The sequence below is a fragment of the Morus notabilis genome, unplaced genomic scaffold (assembly GCF_000414095.1).
Source record: "Morus notabilis unplaced genomic scaffold, ASM41409v2 Scaffold1195, whole genome shotgun sequence".
NCBI lineage: Eukaryota > Viridiplantae > Streptophyta > Magnoliopsida > Rosales > Moraceae > Morus > Morus notabilis.
In genome coordinates, this window is record NW_010361025.1 from 354,902 (window position 1) to 375,221 (window position 20,320).

The 20,320-nt window shown below is 37.7% G+C and overlaps 1 protein-coding gene across 1 annotated transcript; it reads right to left on the minus strand.

Moving 5' to 3' along the window:
- Positions 1 to 10,697: 10,697 nt before the first annotated feature.
- On the minus strand, positions 10,698 to 19,260 carry LOC21396303 (myosin-9). The gene is made up of 36 exons (XM_024165624.1): positions 19,168 to 19,260; positions 18,897 to 19,042; positions 18,642 to 18,798; positions 18,322 to 18,380; positions 18,068 to 18,227; positions 17,833 to 17,982; positions 17,603 to 17,739; positions 17,369 to 17,515; positions 17,141 to 17,242; positions 17,000 to 17,057; positions 16,809 to 16,910; positions 16,617 to 16,654; positions 16,379 to 16,505; positions 16,121 to 16,291; positions 15,879 to 16,010; positions 15,671 to 15,780; positions 15,518 to 15,578; positions 15,244 to 15,421; positions 14,942 to 15,147; positions 14,741 to 14,860; positions 14,408 to 14,506; positions 14,088 to 14,309; positions 13,859 to 13,998; positions 13,666 to 13,777; positions 13,523 to 13,570; positions 13,175 to 13,429; positions 12,936 to 13,091; positions 12,616 to 12,822; positions 12,314 to 12,457; positions 12,152 to 12,222; positions 11,965 to 12,064; positions 11,816 to 11,872; positions 11,667 to 11,723; positions 11,193 to 11,273; positions 10,967 to 11,049; positions 10,698 to 10,876 (listed from the first exon to the last, which is right to left on the minus strand). The coding sequence occupies exons 1-36, from the start codon at positions 19,243 to 19,245 to the stop codon at positions 10,753 to 10,755; spliced, it is 4,395 nt and encodes a 1,464-aa protein (XP_024021392.1). The 5' UTR covers positions 19,246 to 19,260; the 3' UTR covers positions 10,698 to 10,752.
- Between the last annotated feature and the right edge of the window lie 1,060 nt (positions 19,261 to 20,320).

Below are 20,320 nucleotides of genomic sequence, written 5' to 3' on the forward strand. Positions count from 1 at the left end.
TTATTTAAATAATGTGATTATTTAAATTTGAATTTGAACACATCTAGATTTATCCATTTAAACTTATTTGATAAGTTGTTCAATTTAGAATTCAAATTAATTTAAGTTTGACTTAAATTCGAATTTGAATCTAAATTAAAATTAGACTGCTGGATAAAGGATAAAATCTCTTCCTTCCCTATCTGAGATTGGCGCCACACATAGGGATAAACCCTAGGAGGGTGGCCGGCCATTAGGATAAGGGAAAGGGATTTTTTTTTGTTCCAAATTCAAAAATTGGAGATAAGGATTTGATTCTATTTTGAAGTTTGACTTCTTCTCTTTAAATATGAGAAAGATAGAAAATTGTAGAGACAATTTTAACATATATTGAGCCCTAGTTTTTGAGTGTGGTATTGAGCCCTAGTTTTTGAGTGTGGCAAAAATTCTCATAGAGGAAAAAGAGAACAAAATATTTTTCTCCAAAAATTCCACATCGTGCATGCGTTGGTGTTTGTGGAAATTTGAGTGTTTAAGAAACCTATTTTGTCTCACGTGTGCCCACACACACGTCTACGTGGAATCAAGGAATTGACGTGGAAGACTTTGGTATTCTAAACACAAAGCTTGGAGCAAGGACTGTTCGTGGTAAAAAGCTTCCAGGTATTTTTCGGTTGATCCTTGAATGATGTAAATTAATGTGATTAATTTATTCGTGCATAAATTAATATAATCTATAGAGTATCTCAAAAGTTTTATGAAAAATTTTGTTATACACGATCCGCTGTTTTTCATCCCCACGCTTCCGCACCCGAATTCGATTCGGGAACCAGCAAATCGATGTTAGGTCCCCCGAGGAGGAAAAGCGAGCACTTAGCAAAATTCTAAGGAATTTTCTAAGGCGAAGACCCCAAGGGGTACAATCGACGTCAAATCCTTCAAGGAGGAAAAGCGAGCACTTAGCAAAATTCTAAGGAATTTTCTAAGGCGAAGACCCCAAGGGGTGAAATCAGCGTCGAATTCTCTAAGGAGAAAAGACGGACACTTAGCAAAATTCTAAGGAATTTTCTAAAAACAACAAATTGCAAAGCAAGGTATGAACGAAATCCGTTATCTTTATAAAAATAAGAAAAGATGTATATATAGATAAAATAAAAAGATGTCCGAATCAATATTATGTTACAAATACAAAAAAGAAAACAGGTAAAAGATCATTTCAGGCCTCGCCGCCAGCCACCGACTCATCGCCATTACCAGGCGGGGAAACATTGTCATCACCAACAGGAGGAGGAGAGTTATAAAGGAAGCTCAAATCCCACTCAGGACGCTCCTTCTTGATCAGATCGACAATTTGTTGACCCGCAGACTGAAAATCCTTGGTACGGATGTCTGTGAGCTCCTGAGAAGCCTTAAACTCCTCAATAATCTCAGCGCGCCTAGCGTCGAAAGCAAATGCAGCTTCTGCCTCGGCTTCCCTCTTCCCCTCAGTCTTCCCCTCGGTGAAACGCCTCTTCGCTTCCTCAGCTGCTTCAGACAACTTTTTATCGGACAGGTCTGCCCACTTCGTGAGACTCTCGACCTCAGCCTTCAACTTTGCTAGTTCGTCTTCCAAACTCGCCAGCTTGGCCAAGGCAACGTCCCTCTTCTCGACGGCGTCATCTAGCTTCTTTTTAGCGTCGGAAACAAGGGAGTTGAGCTTGGCTTCCACGTCGTCCATGTCCTTATCGCGCCCCTCAACCTTAACTATGTCAAGGAGGTTAAGGATGGAAAAGACCAGGTTCTGAAAAGTCGAAGGTCAGAACAAAAAAAAAAAAAAAAAAAAAAAAAAAAAAAAAAAAACCTTCGACAAGAAGATTGGAAGGAGATTTGTTTGCGCTGACGGTCGACCAAAGAAGATTGGGCGGCCGCGACCCAGTGTGGCTCGAGGAAAGACTCATAGAGAGCCTAAAAGACAAGGGAGAAGCGAGGGGGAAGTTTTAGCATCGCCCCAATCTCGGCGTCAGATACATCCGGGACTTGAAACTTGGGATCCATGATTTTAGCCCCCATAATAAGTACACGCTCTCTCGGCACCAAGGGAATGTCGACGTTAGGAATAGGGACCGCCGGTGTCCACGTCTCTACCACCGGCATTTTTTCCTTGCGTCACTTTTTCACGCTGGATCCATCTCCGACCCCGAAGGGCCTTTGGTCTTCTTGCTCCTCAGCACGTGGGAAGAAGAGCTAGCTCTCTCTTTTCCCTTCGACGGGGGCTGCTAGCTCGGTGGGGGTTGTTGATTCGACGGTAGCTGCTGGCTCGGCCCAGATTACTGGCTGCCAGGGAGTTGGATCCTCAAAGACGCCATTTTTACAGAAAACGACGAGATTAAGATATAGTCAGCGGTTGAAAAACCCAAGCCACAATAAAGAAGGGCATCGAAAGCAAAAAATACTTTCGTCGTTTAGGTGAAAGTATTGACAGACGGTAGGGTTGTTCATAAACCCGAATAACCCGCAAACCCAACCCACCCCGCCCTAACCCAAGCCGAAAAAAGTAACCCGCAGCATTATTTTTAAATTTGCGGCTCATTATACCTCTGGCCCGAAGTGTTTGGGGCAGATTGCGGGTTGGGCCCATAACAACCCGCAATCCCCAACCCAACCCGTACAACATACCCCCAAGCTTTCAGCCTAAGCCGAACTGCCTAAGTTCTACCCTAGGCTCACTAACATTAGGGTTCACAATCTCATTCTCGGTCTCCCCTCCCGTGAACCCCCTCTTCTTGCCTCTTCCTTTTCAGTTTTCCCTCTTCTTCCCCTCCCGTGAACCCCCTCATAACTCTCTCCTCATTGCTCAGTCCTCTCGGCCGCCGTCTTGCCCACTTTCTCCGGTGCTCTCTCGCCGGACTGATAAGGATGGTTGCTATTTCTATTTAATGATGAAGTTTGAATATTATATTGAACTTTAAGTCTTTGATTTTTTGAATGTTGAAACCGACCACCCAACCCACCCCGCACCGCCCCAACCCAACCCGAACATCGTTGGGTTGTGAAATTTTTCTAACATCGTTAGGGCTAAATATGTGCAACCCGCACCCTTTGGGGCGGGGAAAAAAAAGTCTTACCCCGTACTAACCCAACCCATGAACAGCCCTAACAGACGGCGTCTAAATCAGCGGGGTCTGGGAGATCAAGGATTAACCCGGCACTTCGAGGGTATCTATATGGCGAACTTCGAACGAGTACGAAAAGGCATTCTCGATTCTCACCAAGCTGTTCCCAGAGAACTTCGGCCGGTCCTGGTTAACTGGAAAAAAAAAAGAAAATGGTTTTTTGGTTTGAAGAGGGTATTTAAAGGGGCGAGAGTCCTCGGCCCCTGACCGTCGGATGAAGACTTTTTAGATCCAACGGTAAGGGGTCCTGCCCAGATCTGACGGTGACAAACCAGGGCGGGAAACAGAAGAGTCGTGATCCAAAGGCTCGCACTTGTCCTTTCAAAATGAGGCCTTACGTCATCATGGGAAATCAACCGACGCGACGGTTGCGCCCCCTGAAGGAAATCCGAAGCGTCCAGATAATCATTGCGGGTGAAGGCTCGGGACCGGTTCCCCACACCCGAGGCACGGAAGTACGGCCGAACCAAAGCTCGAGGCCGCCTAAAAGGAGCCCTCAACCTGGGGGGTAGCTGTTGTGGGGGAAAATGTGCCGGACACCTGGACTAGCGGTAGTGCGACACGTGGCCTTAACTAATCCCCGCCAAACAACAACCCTCGACGTCTACAGCTCTAAAGAGCCCAAGCGCGAAGCCCCTCCCAGGGCGACGATTCCTTCTGGCGTCGACAGATCGTGCCGTCGAGCGTAAGGCACAAAGATCCCTCGACCGCAGAGTCGACCGCCAAGAAGGATGATTGGGCTAAGCGGCATCGCTGGCGATGAGGGGAACGCTCTCTGGAGGACGTGGCAAGTTACGTACAAAGATGAGGGACGTCAGCAGGCATTAATTGCAAGCTCTTAAACCGCCCCACAGGGAACATGATAGGGTTACAGGGGCGCACAGAACCGTAATAGAAGACTAATTGGCTGAGTGAACAGTGCTGATTAGTGGGCTACGTCTGGACCTCAAAAGGGAGAGCACTTGAGTGCTTCTGCCCAGGAGGAAACCCACCGAGTGAAGAAAGCCCAGTATAAAAGGAGGAAAACCCCCCACGAGGAGGGGGTCAGAAAACAAGAAGAGTGAAATATAACAATTGATGTACATTGTAAATCCCCTCAAAAAGAAATATACAACCAAAGTGGATGTAGCTCTAATTTTAATGAGTGAACCACTATAAAATTTCGTGTCTTTTTTGTTTATGCACATCCCAAAACAATAAACTTTCACACACATTCAACACATAAGTCGGTAATCTAAAAAGGAGACCAAGAGATAATCCGGCCGGTTTTTGTTGGCGAGAAATCACCGTCAACACTAACCAAGTCATATTTTTTCTTAATTTTTTTAGACGTAATAATAATGCTGCTTTATGGGATGCCGTGTATATATATATATATGTTTGCCACATGGCAATTGTCAATTGTGATTGTAAGAGTGACATTTTCACAACGTCCTCTGAGTTCAGTTTACGGTTAGTTTAGTCTTTCTCTGATAACGGTATCATGTCGTATTACTGAGAAAGAAAGGTACTATGTCCTATTGTTATTTGGGTTAGTTTCATCCCCATGGTTGTGCATTGAACCATGAACTTTGATCCAATAGATTGTATTCTTTTATGACTTTGTCATGTCATTGGTACAGTAAGACTTTTGGTAATAGAACATGAAACATTACTCAATCCTTCACTATTCAAAATAAAAATACATATCACAACTGAATTTTAATAGACCGTCGTCCAATTTTAGTGTATTTTTAATCATTTAAAAAAAGCATATAATCTAACCAGCCACATTGTACCATGTTATTATAAAAAACTTAGAAATATTTTCAACTCTATACATTAAGGTCTAATTCCATTAAATGACATAGCTTGATTGGTTAAGCATCATTTAAAACACTAAAAATTCAAAGCATTTAAAGCATGTATACGGAAGAAAGACTAGTCTTGTCTACTCCTAGAATCAAGGACACAAATAGCTTAATTGACTAGTTCAAACTGCAATTGATCGCAAAAGAATTACTTAAGATGATATTGTAATGATTTTGGCGTAAAATAAGCTATTGGGAAGGAAATTAACGTAGAAATATATGCTATATACGTGTTTTAATATATGGCAGGTACACATGTCATCACAAAAAATTAGCCGCAAATAATATATTTGCGACGATAAATTTTGAGATGTCGTCGCTAATATATTAGCGATGACTGTCAGCGTAAATAAGTCTTCATGAATGTTTCGTCGAACTTCTTGTTGATGATGACATGTTCAGTCATATTTGCGACGACAAATATCGTCGTAAAAGGGTTATATGTCGTCGCTTGTAATTTAGACTATTTGCGATGACTTTTTTCAAATTTGTCGTCGCAAAAAATGTTTTCCTTTTTCCCCTAATTTCTAAATAATATTAATTATTAATATATAAATTAGGAGAAAATTTAATAATAAAAAAACTCAATAAAATTGATATTTGCTAAACTTATTTACGAATAAGACAACTTTGTCATGTCATCAACTCCACCAGCAGGAGCTTCCGTATCTCTCGGATATATTTTTGATAAGTTTGCTACAACCTTAGAAAAAAAACCACAATGAAAGAGTTATTATAAGAAATTAAACAAAAGTGAAATACGAATTTCTAGAGAATAAATTATATAGGCTTGTTTTACACGTACCTTTCTCCCATTGTTGGCCTGAATCTCTACTTCTTGATCAGTAATCTGTGATACTTTTCTATCTATCCACGCTATATCTGAGTCTTCAATCCAAACGTGCAAACCTACAATTATATTCACTGGAATTCCCTGCTCACAAGCAAAAGAATATAAATTATGTTGTTAGAATATCAAAAATTAAAAAATTTATAATTGGATCAATAACAATTTTGCATGCATGCATATTCTGATATGTTCAACATTTACAATACAGAACAAACATATATACATTCCAACCTCAAAAACTTACCATTTGTTAATTTCTTTTGTGTGATCCTTCTTCTTCTTCTTCTTCTAGCTAACTGATTACATGTTATGATTCAAAACTCTCTCTCTCTCTCTCTCTCCAAGAAAAACTGCCATGAAAGAATCAAGAAAAAGAAAAAAGAGATAGGATCATCAAACCAGACAAAATAATTGGTTGACAAGAATTTTTTTGTTCCTTTTTGGTGAATGTGGATCTAATGAATGGTGGGGGTGACATTCTTTACAACATCCACTAACTTCGCTTTGCTTCCTTTCCTCTCGCAGCATCATGAATGTTTTGTCAGACAAAATAATATATTAGCGATGAATGTCATCGAAAATAAGTCATCATGAATGTTTTGTCAAACTTGTCATTGATAATGACGTGTTCAGTCATATTTATGACGACAAATGTCGTCGCTTGTAATTTAGACTATTTGCGATGACTTTTTTCAAATTTATCATCGCAAAAAATGTTTTCCTTTTTCCCCTAATTTCTTAGTAATATTAATTATTAATATATAAATTAGGAGAAAATTTAATAATAAAAAACTCAAATGTTTGCAAATAGGTTGAATAATGAATATAAGGAAGGGGTTGAAGAATTTATTTCTTTTGCAAAGAATACAATGAAAAGGAATATTATTCATTGTCCGTGTATGCAATGTGGCAATATTAGAAGGCAATTGATGCAAGATCTTAGATTTCATTTTTTCTGATATGGCATTGATCGAACTTATCAAACATGGATATGGTACGGTGAAGAGGTTCTAAGTTCATCTTCAGCGGTTGGGGAAATTGAGAGGAATAATGTTGATATTGATCATGAAGATGATGGAAGTAACATAGTTGATATGATTAATGATATGGAGGAAGAATTTGTGCACCGACTGAAATTATTTGAGAAGATGATGGACGATGCAGAGACACCATGGTATAGTGAGTGTAAGAAGTATAACAAATTGTCCAGATTAATTAGATTGTGGAACTAAAAGGCGTCGGATGAGTGGTCAAATGTAAGTTTCACAGGACTCTTAAAATTTCTAAAAGATGCACTTCCAGATAATAATCAAGCGTCAGGTTCTATGTACGAGGCTAAGAAAATGTTGAGCTCTATGGGGATGGAATATGAGAAAATACATGAGTGTTCAAATGATTGTGTGCTATATCGAAAAGAATGTGAAGATTTGGAAGAGTGTCCTTCGTACTCCGAGCAATTTTGATGTGGACTATTAACGACTTCCCTGCATATGGAAACCTATATGGGTACTCGGTTTAGAGTTCCATAGGTTGCCCTGTTTGCATAACAGAGACATCTTCAATCCGATTGAAACATGGAAAGAAAATGGTGCACGATGGCCATAGGAGATTCTTACATATGAATCATCGATACCGCAAACAAAGAAAAAATTTTAATGGTAAAACAGAAGAAAGAACACCTTCAAGACCTTTGATAGGTAAACAAGTGTTTGAGGTGGTCAAGAATGTAAACGTGGTCTTCAGAAAAAAGAAAGGAACAAATAATGAGCCAGTGATCAGACCTTAGAAGAAAAAGTCGATTTTATTCGATCTTCCATATTGGAGTTCATTGTTAATTCACCATTGCTTGGATGTCATGCACATTGAGAAGAATGTTTGTGAGTGGATAGTTGGCACGGTACTTGACATCCCTAGTAAAACTAAAGACGACCTCAATATACGGTTGGATCTAATGAAATTGAACATTAGAGGTGACTTGGCTCCTAAGAAAACAGGCTCCCGCACTTACTTACCTTCGGCTAAGTACACATTATCGAGACAAGAGAAGAATGAATTATGTGAATGGCTTGCTTCTATCAAAGTTTCAAAAGGGCATTCATCTAACTTCAAGAACTTAGTGTTGGTGAAAGAATTGAAGCTGACTGGCATGAAGATACATAATTGTCATACTTTGATAGAACAACTGTTGCCACTTGCTTTGTGTGAGATTCTAACAAAGGGGGTCAGATTTGTACTTTTTGCTACTTCTTTAACTCCATATGTTCCAAGGTAGTAGATCCAGTCACGTTGGATACACTACAATCAGAGTTGGTGATGACCTTGTGCATGCTAGAGAAGTATTTTCCACCATCATTCTTCAACATCATGATTCATCTAATAGTACATTTAGTCCGCGAAGTTAGGCTTTGTGGGCCAGTGTACTTAAAGTGGATATACCTTTTTGAAAGGTACATGAAGATTCTAAAAAGTTATGTTAAGAATCAAAATAGGCCGGAGAGTTGCATTGTGGAAAGTTATATAGCTAAAGATGTTGTGAAATTTTGCTCTGAGTACTTGTCTAACACGGAAGTAATTGGTTTACCAAAGAAGGTAAACATGGAGTCAAAAGGTAAATATGTAGGTATTCCTTCCTTTGTTCCTCGCGAAGCATAAGAACAAGCTTGTCTCTACGTGCTACTACATAATACTCGTGTGGTGGAACCATACATAGAGGTCCACAAAAAATAAATAAAGGCGGCAAACCTAAAAAGAGGGAGAAATGAAAAGTGGTTGCAAGATGAACATAACCAGACATTTAGAGAGTGGATAAGGACACACATTTACTCCAAGTTCACGATTTAGGAAATGAAGGTGTGTCAGAAGACTTGTTTAAGCTAGCCAGAGGACCCTTATTGATGGCAATGAAATACACGTCACACTGAATAAATGACTATACCTTGTACACTTGGGAGCGAGATGAGAAGTACCTAGCCTAAAATAGTGGTGTTAGTCTCCGTGCTAATGCTATGCATATTTTGTCAGCAAAAGATAAGAATCCCGTATATAGAACAATGACCTACTACAGTTTTGTGGAGGACATATGAGAACTTGACTATTGCGGCTACACTTGGGAGCGAGATGAGAAGTACCTAGCCTAAAATAGTGGTGTTAGTCTCCGTGCTAATGCTATGCATATTTCGTCAGCAAAAGATAAGAATCCCGTATATAGAACAATGACCTACTACAGTTTTGTGGAGGACATATGAGAACTTGACTATTGCGGATTGTGAGTGCCATTTTTTATGTGTAAGTGGGCCGACAATAATTATGTGAAGGTTGATAGTGACGGCGCTACAGTGATTGACTTTCAAAGAATGGGCTACAAGAATGATCCTTTCATTTTGGCAACGCAAGCAAAATAAGTTTTCTATACAACCGATCCCAATGATTTAGAGTTGTCCTTAGTTGTTCCCATGAAGCCAAGAGCTATACGTGATGGCAAAGGGGATGATGATGATTGCAATGACATTCCATCGATGAGTTAAGGCTTAGCACCCGTTGACGAGGTTGATTTTTTTTATGATGATGATTCAAACCTTGTCAGCTTAGATGTTGAATGGACATTTGTTGAAAATAATAGAAAGAGAAAAAATGATAAACTATATGTTTTATAAAATATTAGATGACGGTTTTATAAAATATGCGCCAAGTCTATTATTGTTGAGATTAGACGATAGTTTACTAAGAAAACTGTCGTCTAATGTAATTTTTAACGACGGATAAAAACCGTCGTTATATACCACGGACATTTAACGACTCGCGACTAGACGACATATAATCTTTTAACGACGGTTATTAACGCTCATGATGTAAGCATGCATTAAAACTTCATTAAAAATAATAAATGGTTGTAGTTTAAGGCTAAGTTCATGCTCATTTTGATATTAAGGTTTTTAAAAAATATCTTTACAATAATCATGAGTGTAAGACTTTGAATACGTATATATTCCTATTGACTAACGATCTACATGTACCCAACATATCGGATAGCGAAGATTTCTTATTATCGTTAACTAATCTATTGTGACTGGATCATGATTTGACCTAATTATGAAAGATAGAAAGGCACGTGTTTTACCAAGACTAGTAATAAGTCATTGAGGCGCAAGTTTTGTTTGTATATAAAACATGCTTGTTTGTTTAGTTTCAATAGTTTTTAATATTTATAGAATTATGAAGAAGTAAAATAAAAATGTTATTTATTCTTAGTTATGAAAAGTAGTATTCCAAGTGGCATGGTCGAACGGAGACATGATTGGATACCATGATGATAAATAATTATTATTATTATTTTAGGAGATAAATCAGTATTATTTTAGACTAATTCAATTTTCATTTTTTCTATCATCTTGTATAGCTTAACCTGGTCATTGCGCATTGCTTTATTACTTTTTATGGTTGTTGTCATTTTGCATTGCATGCTGATACCATTTATTTAGGTTCTATCGTTTCTTATTGGTGTCGTTTTTTAAGATATATATTTTTTAAATATCTATTGTCGTTGACGGATTACAATTTATCACCTGAAAATTGTCTCATCGACACCAAAGATATGCATATGTTTTGTGCCTTGCACTATCTTCACTAGCATCCAAACACCGGCAGGCTACCATCTTTTCCCAATACTCTCCGCCTTTCACGGTGGTGCCGCCCCTTGTACATCCGGAAGAATAAAAAAAATGTCAAATATGCTATTCTTTCCCTTAACTATAACAACGGCTAGGTAGTAGTTAGTTGTACAACATAATTCATATGGAAAATCAATCATTACATTTTGGTTGGGAGCAATGGCATCCCAGTTTGAAATCAAAGAAAAACTAGCTTTGAGGAGGTTTTTTTCTCCAATGTAAACCCTACTATTTGAAATTCTAAGCAATAGAAATCAATCTGAACGAGGCAACAAGAAACTGAACCCCGTGTTCTCGCGGATAAGTGGCGGTGGTTCAATGTCAGCGATGTCTATTTGCTCCATCGATTTTGACAAGTCGTCAACTGAAAATGGAATACTGCAACAGAAAAAAAATTGTGAGTGATTATCCATATGTAACAGTAAATTTCTTGCATCACAAGTCAGTGAGTTCTGATCAGTAACTAACCTGGAATCGTCGTCTAACAGGAAAGAATTACTGACGGCATTATTGGAATCTTCCGTCATTAGAACCCTCATATTGGAAATAACCTTAAATTTTCGGAAGAAAGGCCGGTTAGTGTTTAGGTAAATGTATATTTTTACCGATGTACATATTAATTTGGTATTATACGTATGTCTCGAACCTAGAGCCTTTTTCTTTTTGAGTAATGGTGTCCATAGAAGAGACTTACATCCGTTGACACACTATGCGTGCCGTATTTGTCATCCCAGTACATTGTACTGATCCGGTACAGCTGTTGTATGCTAAGAACCTGTGCATCAAGAAAATTGGGGTTTGTTCGAGATGCTCAGATCAGTGGATTAAATCTTTACGCATGAAATAAGAACAATGTTAGGAGGCATCGGTCGGTGATATTTTGCATCATACACTAATAAAAAGTGGATCCTATGGTTAAGTCTAACACTCCAACTTTCTATTATTTGAGATGCTACTGAGCATTTTTCATAAATTAACAGTCAAGACTATAGTTTGGTACAACCAGTCTTTTTATGAGGCATTGGATGATGTGAAAATTGATTTAAACTATTGAAATTTGAGCTCCTGTTTTTGTCAGTTGAACCCAACAACTAAAGATTTCAACAATCCAAATCTTTTTTATTAATCATCATCCAATGACTAAAAAGCAATATAACCAAGAACATACCGGGCACAAATCATGGCTTATCTCATCTAATGTTTTCTTGGGTTTTTGGTGTATGACCTGAGGAAGAAGACAAAATCTTAGTAAAAGTCTAATATTTGGTGTAGTAATGGAGTGTGGAATTCGGAAACAACAAAAGAACAGGAAAATACCAGGAACCCAATTGCCTGCCTAATGTGCTTGAGCTCCTCCCAAGATGAACCTGCGTACTGCAATTTTTTTTTATTTAATTTAGTTGTTAAATTTCATATAGAAGAACCACAAAGTTTTGAGGTGATAAAAACTTAAGACAGGTAGATACCTCATCGGTTGCCTTGTAACACCAATGTTCAAGTTCAGCTAATCCAGCTTTAACATATTCACCATTACTAAACGAACAACATTCTCTTCTTAATAGAAGACTGCAGCTCACAAACACACAAATTAACAAAAGTTTTTCTTTTTAGTCATGAAACAATATTCATAAACAGGTCTGGACATTCACATACCTGTTGAATAGTTGAACGTTGATGAAAGAAAATATTTGTGTGAACACTTTACGGACCAAGAATGGAGGTACCTGAATGAAAGGAGAAAAGATGATGAGATGAGGAGAGGTGAGATTATTGGAATAAGAAACTTCACATTCGATAAATTGGGACTATACTGACGTGATTTGATTTTAATGTGTTTAAGAAGCTCCCTAGGCTCTTGACAATCCCTTGCCAGTGAGCTATCAGAGCTCGTTGCGCCTCGGTGTTGGCAACTGATTTTGATGATCCCTTAACCAAGCTTGCTCTCGATGTTCTTGGTGCCTAATAAAAGTAAACGTGAAAGAAAAACCCGGATTAACATTTCAAAAGAGAGAAATAGACAGTTGAATTAATCAACAAGTTGATAAAAGAAAGGAAAATGATACGCATCATGAAACTTTCTTGATGTGTATCATTGCTCTAGAAGGAAACTAAAAGACCTGGATGCACAAGCCAAGCAAAGGAGAAATTTCTTTCTTTAAGTTATCTCGGATCATGCCATAAATCTTTTCTACGTAAGCTGTGAGCTGCTGTTTGAAAAGTAGAGCTGGGTACTTGGCTTCAACTTGGCGTAAGGTGTCAACTCCGCCATTCATGCCACCGTTGATCAAGGAAAGATTGACTCCTTGTGGAGTGCCGCGGAAACTCTAGTATCATAACAAAAAACAAAAACATGTATTGAATGTGAATTGATTGAAGAAATGAAGGTTTTTCTGAACAGAATTCACCGAGTTAATTTTGACAAGAAACTTATGTTTACTTGAGTCATTCTTCCGAACAATGTGGCCGACGAGGAACGGCGTCGTTGTGGAGTCATTCCTGCAGCACCACTCGCTTTCAAGGTTCGTTGCAGAAGCAAGAGAAGTGTAGAGGCATTGGATAACCAATAGGCCAAAACGTCATTGTTATCCTGAGTCTGAAAATCCAAAGTTTACAGTATTTCAGGTTAGGAAACAGAAAGAAGAAACAGAAAAACCAGTTTTGGGGAGAATTCGGGACCTCAATAGCATGGCCTATGGTTTGGATGATCCTGTCAAAGACACTAGTTCTCTCCACTTCAAAAGATCTCCACTGCAAAAGGCATTTGTATATGATGCAAGCAGCAATTGGTCTGTTGGCTGCGAAACCGAGGTGTTGCGCTACACATCTAATGAGCAACTCCTGATTCTCCTGTTGTTTTTCATTGAGTGATTTCTGAGGCTTATCTTCTACTTCAGAAGACTCCCTTTGGACCATTGAAGGGCTATGAAGGTCCTGATTCATGTCGATAGTTCAAACAAATAAGTAAACTTAAGAAAGAGAACTTATTGATTGATTTTGAATTCAAGAGAGCTTTTTATTTCTGACCAAAGGTGGCTTCACATCCACGTTGAGATGACCGCTTTCTCCACCTCTCTGCCAAGAATCAAGTCACAAGAAAATATTAACCCATATGTGAAGCAAAGTTCAATATGACCACTCGTTCATGTAAGAGTCTGTTCCTGCAGTACCTGAAGAATTGATCTCGAACGCCCCGATAAGAACTTGTTTGGTGCCATTGACACAGCTTGTTGGCGTAGAACTTGGTTTTCTGATTCCAAATTGGAAAGCTTCTCTTCTAGCCTAATCAAGCAAGGATAAGTGTTCAATTAGCCAACGTAACTTAATGGTGGTGAATGTTTTTAACATATAAGTATACGTTACCTGGTCAGTGATTCCTGAAGCTGTTGAACTTTCTTCTCTGTTTCTTCCAACTTTTTACATCCTTGTTCGCTAGATTCTCGAGACTCATTGTATTTTCTTTCGTAATTGTCAGCTCTTTCCTTTTCGGTCTTCAACAAGTCCTGCGGGTCAAAGCCAGGTTCAGGATTAGCAAAATTTACTCATTATCGTTTACTGCTAAAGATAATGAATACTAGATGAAGCCTTGTACTTGTAGGCCCTCCACTTCTGCCTTTAAAGAATCAATCTTTTGAGTATCTTCAACAAGAACTTGGGTTTCTTTAATAACCGGAGGCGCTTCTTCAATGGCCTTCTTTGCAGCTTCTCTTTCCTTGACAAGTAATGCATTTGTTTCATCAACTTTGTTCTGCATTTCTTGTAAGGAATTCTGCAATTTCGTAACCTCCTGTGCTTTAGCTTCCTCTAGGTCAGTCTGCAAACAAGTAAAAATGCACAAGTTCTAATTGCTGAAAACATATTTCATGTATCTTCTGTAAATAACAATATTCTTTACCAAGATATGAAAATTACTCTTAAACGCTTCTCTAATTGTAGACGCCAAATAAGTTCCTCCGCTCGTTTTTCCAGCTTATCCTTTGCTTCCTTAAGTGCACCGGTTTCCCTAGCAGCCTGCAGAAAATGGGAGAAAGATATAAGAATCATATGAAGAAAATGAGCAACTAAAATGCATATTACAAAATGTATCAAGAACACTTAGTGGCTTGATCATTGTGCATTAAAATTCAGGAGTACAAGAATTTGCCTGCATCTAATTTTTAAGCTAATAATAGTAAGTTAATTGATTTTATGTTAGATCAAACCAAATGGCAGTTTGACTATTCCATCAACTATAATATCACTTACCATTTTGAGCTTTCTGAGTTCCCTTCTTGCAATTCTTCCCCTCCATCTGCATTGCGCTACAACTGAGCCCTTCTTGAGCTTCTTATAATATGAAGCGGCTTTATGACAACGCCACCGAGCCTGCATATATCTCAAGTTTAGCTCCGACTTTTCACTAACAATCCAAGTAACAGTTCATCGGCAAAGCGTTCTTATATTTACCTGAATGATTATGGCGGCTTTAGTCTTCTTCCTGAATCTAAATTGGTTTCTAGCAGCCATTGCTCTTAAACCTGTTTGAAAGACAAGCACCGAGACATGGAGACTCTTGTATGCTTTTCTCGCATGGTATTTGCGCGTGTGCTTCTGAATTTTCACAGCTGCAGCCTCTCTCTTCAAGTTCTCAAAAAGCTTGCAGGCCAGTCTTCCTGCACAATGCACCAAACAAGATATTTTCACTAACCAGTCCATGATGTCCTTAAGAACATTATTTATAAAGCTAGTATAGGTTTCAGAAGGCTCACCTCTCCATAGTGATTGTACAGAAATGGTGGCCTTTCGCAATGCAATGAACTGCTTCTGAGCCTGATGTGTTCGCACACGTCGCTGGATTGTTTTTGCTGCATTACTTAGTACCTCTGCTCTTCTTGCATCTAATTCTGCCATCTGACCAGCTCTTAAAAATACCTTTGTTTTACCTATCTGCATGACCATTTATTTTCTCAGTAAAACATGATATGTATATATAGATATACATGCCTCTGTGTGAAAAAAGAAGCAAATAATGCCTCATATTACCTGAAACCCTTTAAGCCCCTTCTTTTCCAAAATCTTTTTGCAAGCAACTTTTTCATCATAGCTACTGATTGGAGGAACAAAGTGTCAGAAAGAGAAATCAATAACCAGAAGTATTTTCTTACTTCAGACAGATGCTAACAACAAGATACTTACTGGCCTTCCAAGGCTTCAGGCGCGAGGAGCCCGAACCGGTTAATGAATTCGAAGAACGGTCTGCGAGTTGGATATCCAGCACAGCTGATTCTGATTGCCTCCAGGACACCCTATAATGAGAATTTACAATGATTAGTGGGAAGAGAAAAGAGCTAGAAACATTTTTGTTGAGATTGAAGAAATTAATGAAAGAGTTTGTTTTGCTTACACCACATCGCAATTGTTGCATAATATTGACATTCTCAAATATGGCAGGTTTTAGAAGGTTGTTTGGCTTTACACATCTGATATAATAAGGTTCTGTGGAATTCAATGTCTCCATTAGTTGCTGGAGTTGCAGCTGCAAAATTCAGAACACGGGAATAGATAAATAATATTAGTAATGTATTTCTTGCAGCATAAGAAAGAGTTTCTTATCACACTCATCAAAGTTCATTTCAACGCAAGTACCTTAAATCGAGAACCGATTGAAGAAAACTTGGATGATTTAGTTGTCTCTTCTTTGAGTGGAGGGAAAAGGCCTGCTACAAAAGAACATTTCGAAACACTCAACAAATCTTGATGCTCAGGAACCACATAGTCCTTGTTTTTGTCCAAAAATTGGTCAGATTGATAAAGGACCTAAAATGAAGAGTTGATGAGATAAACAACAATGAAATAGCAGTTAATTCAAGCAGCAATATTGATACTTGGCATTATAGATTATACCTCTCCAGCATAATGGGATATAGTGAAATCCGTCCGAGAAAGTTTTGGCTTTATAAAGCGTTTGTGATTTTTGAATGTTTGATAAAGCTTGTTTGCAAAGGTTTCATGTGTTGACTTTGGAAACATGCTGAAAAAGAGAAAAAAAAAATGAAAAAAAATGAAAAGCAGAGAAAAAGTTAGTAAGATGGATAGAGCTTAAAGAAATGGAGTGGCGAAAATTTAACATGAAGTATCTTACCAAGCTTCATCAAGAAGTGCGACTATTCCACCAGGTTTCTGTATTTAAGGAAAAAAAAATTATTAAGTGAAATACTTGTACCAGAAATTTTTGTTCCTCATAAAAAGAAATTTTTGTTCCTCATAAAAGTGAACTCCAAAGAAGAAGAAGAAGAAGAAGACAGTGGTGTCATGTGAAGGAAAGAGCATAAACCTTTTCGATAAGATCCAATACATCTTGATTATCAACAAATTCAATGTAGCTCCAATCAATCTCCTCTTTGGTGTACTCTTCTTGTTCCATTTTGAAGACGTGCTGAAATCATTAACAAACAGTACTTCAGTCTACTAAACAGTCACTAGTATAAAAGTATAATCAGTCATTAACATCTGATGATAACTTACCTGATTGAAATGTTGCTGCAGTTTCTCATTTGTGAAATTAATGCAGAACTGCTCAAAACTATACAGCAGAAAAAAAAATGCTGAACTAACTTACAAAGAACCGCCCGATCAAAATTTAGTAAATTCTTAAACATATATTACCTGTTAGTCTTAAAGCTTTCAAAACCGTAGATGTCGAGGACCCCAATGAGAGATTTTGAGTTAGCATCTTGACCGATTGAGAAGTTGATTTTATCCACCAACCTGAATATAGTCATACAGAATTTGGCATCGCAACAATATATCAATTCTAAATATTCATCACATACTGTGATGGTAAATTACAGGACATTTTTAAAGCTTATGATAAATCACATTACAATGCCTTACCAGTCAAACAATCTGGAATATATTGTCTTAGCCAAACCGTCTCGGCTAACTGCTGCACTTTCGGGATCAAGGGTTCGTTTTATGACTTCTTCGGGGGTGATCATCACACGCTTACACAATGCATCTTCCAAAGCATCAGCATCACACCTGAAATTGGAGTAATACTCGAAAAGATTTTATCATTATAAGATAGGGATATAAACTGTGGTGGCAATATCAGGAAGGAAATCACACATGAGAAGCTCTGCAGTCATTTTCAGATGGAACTTGGCTTTATCATCTTTCGGAACTGACGAATCGATCTCCTTTCCCTTTGTGAATTTGATGTTCCCAATGTGTAGAATTGCTGCAACAACTCTAAAAATTGCTTCCTGAGAGAGTGAAATAAAGAAATATAAAGATGGTGAGAATTTGGTTTCTTTGTTCTATGTCATGAAGAAAATGCTGGTTTAAAGAGGCCAAACCTGCTCTTTGGCACTGATTCCGACAATGTCCATTGCTCTCCTAGTGGCAAGGTAGTCATGAGCATCATTTACACCAACCAGCTCATAGCAATTTGATTGGTTAAGATAGTGAAATGATTTAGGATTCCCCAACTTGTATTTTTCAATTTCCTGACAATATTATTACAACATTAGCTCTCAAGGTTGAAGCAGACAACAGTCAACCGGACAAGGTGCATTGTTTACTGAAAAACACCTCTTGTGGTGCAGCACAAAGAAGGTAAAAACAGTGGTAGTTGCGCTCAGGATCGGAAATTTGACAAACACGTGACCGTTCTAAAAGGTAAGTTCTGATTGCTGCTCCTGAGATTCTTCCTTGCTTATCAAATTGGATCTCAACAAATTTACCAAAACGACTGTCCCAACATTTGTTGTAAAGAGTACTGTTATTATAAGGTACTACACAAGGAATGTCGACAGTTCAACTAAAAAAGTTCAAGGGTGTCTCACCTAGAATTGTTATTTCTAACAGTTTTAGCATTGCCAAATGCTTCAAGTACTGGATTTGACTGCAATGGGAATTGAGTACATCAGTGTTAGTACAGATTTGCATAAGAAATTTGACTATGGAAAAACAACCTAGTGGCGGGACACCATTTTAACTTTCAGATTACATCATATATAGTCAAATCAGAACACTTGATACAAATTAGATCTTGCATTTAAAAACTGAGTCCTATCCATCACCTATCAAAGAATTATCCGAAGAATTTAAAGGAACCTAACCACTAAAACAAAAAAACAAGTTTCATCCTAGTGAAAACTCATACTTCAAGAACTTGTTGTTCTACTGTTCTTCCTTCTGTAACAGCCCGGCCACCAAGAAAGGCCAGGTACCTCATAAGCATTTTGGTGGTCTCAGTTTTACCCGCGCCACTTTCACCGCTGACAAGGATCGAATTGCTTTTTCCCTCGTTAATCATCGCCCTGATTTTTTCGAAGGACTTGTTAACTCAAATCCTTTCATTAATAAAGACAAGTAATATATAGAATCAATCTAAAGCAGAAGATTATAGATAGATAACCTGTATGCAACATCAGCAACTGCAAATACATGAGGACTGAGCTCCCCGAAAGGCGCACCCTTGTATTGTTGCATCATGTGAGCATCATAAATATGGGGCAATCTTTGGAAGGGGTTAATGGCAATAAGGATGTTTCCAGTATAAGTCTGCCAAGGAAAGATTATACATGTTAAACAATTGAAATTGCATTAAGGATTCTCTCTTTAGAACAAAGGGACAAATTATTAGCAACCTTAAGGGTGAAAGGATTAGCGCTTTAACACACGCTTACATAGATTTCATTAAGCTCATATCTAATCTTCAAATTCTCCAAGACTCCAGGTTCATGCAAATAAGACAACTTTGTCATGTCATCAACTCCACCAGCAGGAGCTTCCGTATCTCTCGGATATATTTTTGATAAGTTTGCAACAACCTTAGAAAAAAAAAAAACCAAAATGAAAGAGTTATTATAAGAAATTAAATAAAAGTGAAATACGAATTTCTAGAGAATAAATTATATAGGCTTCTTTTGTGTGATCCTTCTTCTTCTTCTTCTTCTTCTTCTTCTTCTTCTTCTAGCTAAGTGATTACATGTTATGATTCAAAACCCTCTCTCTCTCTCTCTCCAAGAAAAAACAGCCATGAAAGAATCAAGGAAAAGAAAAAAGAGACAGGATCATCAAACAAGACAAAATAATTGGTTGACAAGAATTTTTTTGTTCCTTTTTGGTGAATATGGATCTAATGAATGGTGAGGGTGACATTCTTTACAACATCCACTAACCTTTAGGAAAATTATTAAAAACATCCACTAACATTCCTTACAAAAGAAAATCCAAAGTATTTCTTTTGTTTAGGGAACTACTTTACTAAGATTGATTTTATCCCTTTACAGAGGATTGAAAAATAATAAAAATCATTTTCTCATGTAAATAGGAAAATACTTTATAAAAAAAAGAAAAATTAAAGAAATTAAACATCTTAACAGTCATTCCTCTAAGCCCCTTTATATAAGCTTTAAGAATGAACTGTAAATACAAAAAACTGGTGGCTAAGAATTGATTAATTTGTGACAATTCATTTTACTTGACCATCATTTAACTACTTGGTTAAATCTAATCTATACAATTTTGTGAACTTGAATCATGAGCCTTGAGCTTTGCCAATTTTGAGCCTTTAGGCCTAAACCTAATCCAACAATGACTTATTTAATCTTTTTATTATTAAAGAATAATCTAATTTTTCTTTCATTGACGATGGATTAAGTTAATCCGCCGTAGCTTTGAATTCTCAACCAAAAAAAAAAAGCAGAGAGATCACAAAAGATCTTATGCCATATTATATATCTAGTCAAAATTAACATTTGTTTAATTGAAAGGTGAAAAGAAAATATATTGGGGTTCATTTGGGCAAGCTCAAAATTTTTTTGCAAACTGATTAAA

Excerpts from the sequence above, each read along its gene's own strand:
- LOC21396303 (XM_024165624.1), bottom strand. The coding sequence starts at position 19,245 with ATGACAAAGTTGTCTTATTTGCATGAACCTGGAGTCTTGGAGAATTTG. Across the intron at positions 18,228-18,321 it reads GTTAGAAATAACAATTCTAG|TCGTTTTGGTAAATTTGTTG; the intron begins GTGAGACACCCT and ends ATGTTGGGACAG. Across the intron at positions 13,999-14,087 it reads CAGAAGTGGAGGGCCTACAA|GACTTGTTGAAGACCGAAAA; the intron begins GTACAAGGCTTC and ends TTTGACCCGCAG.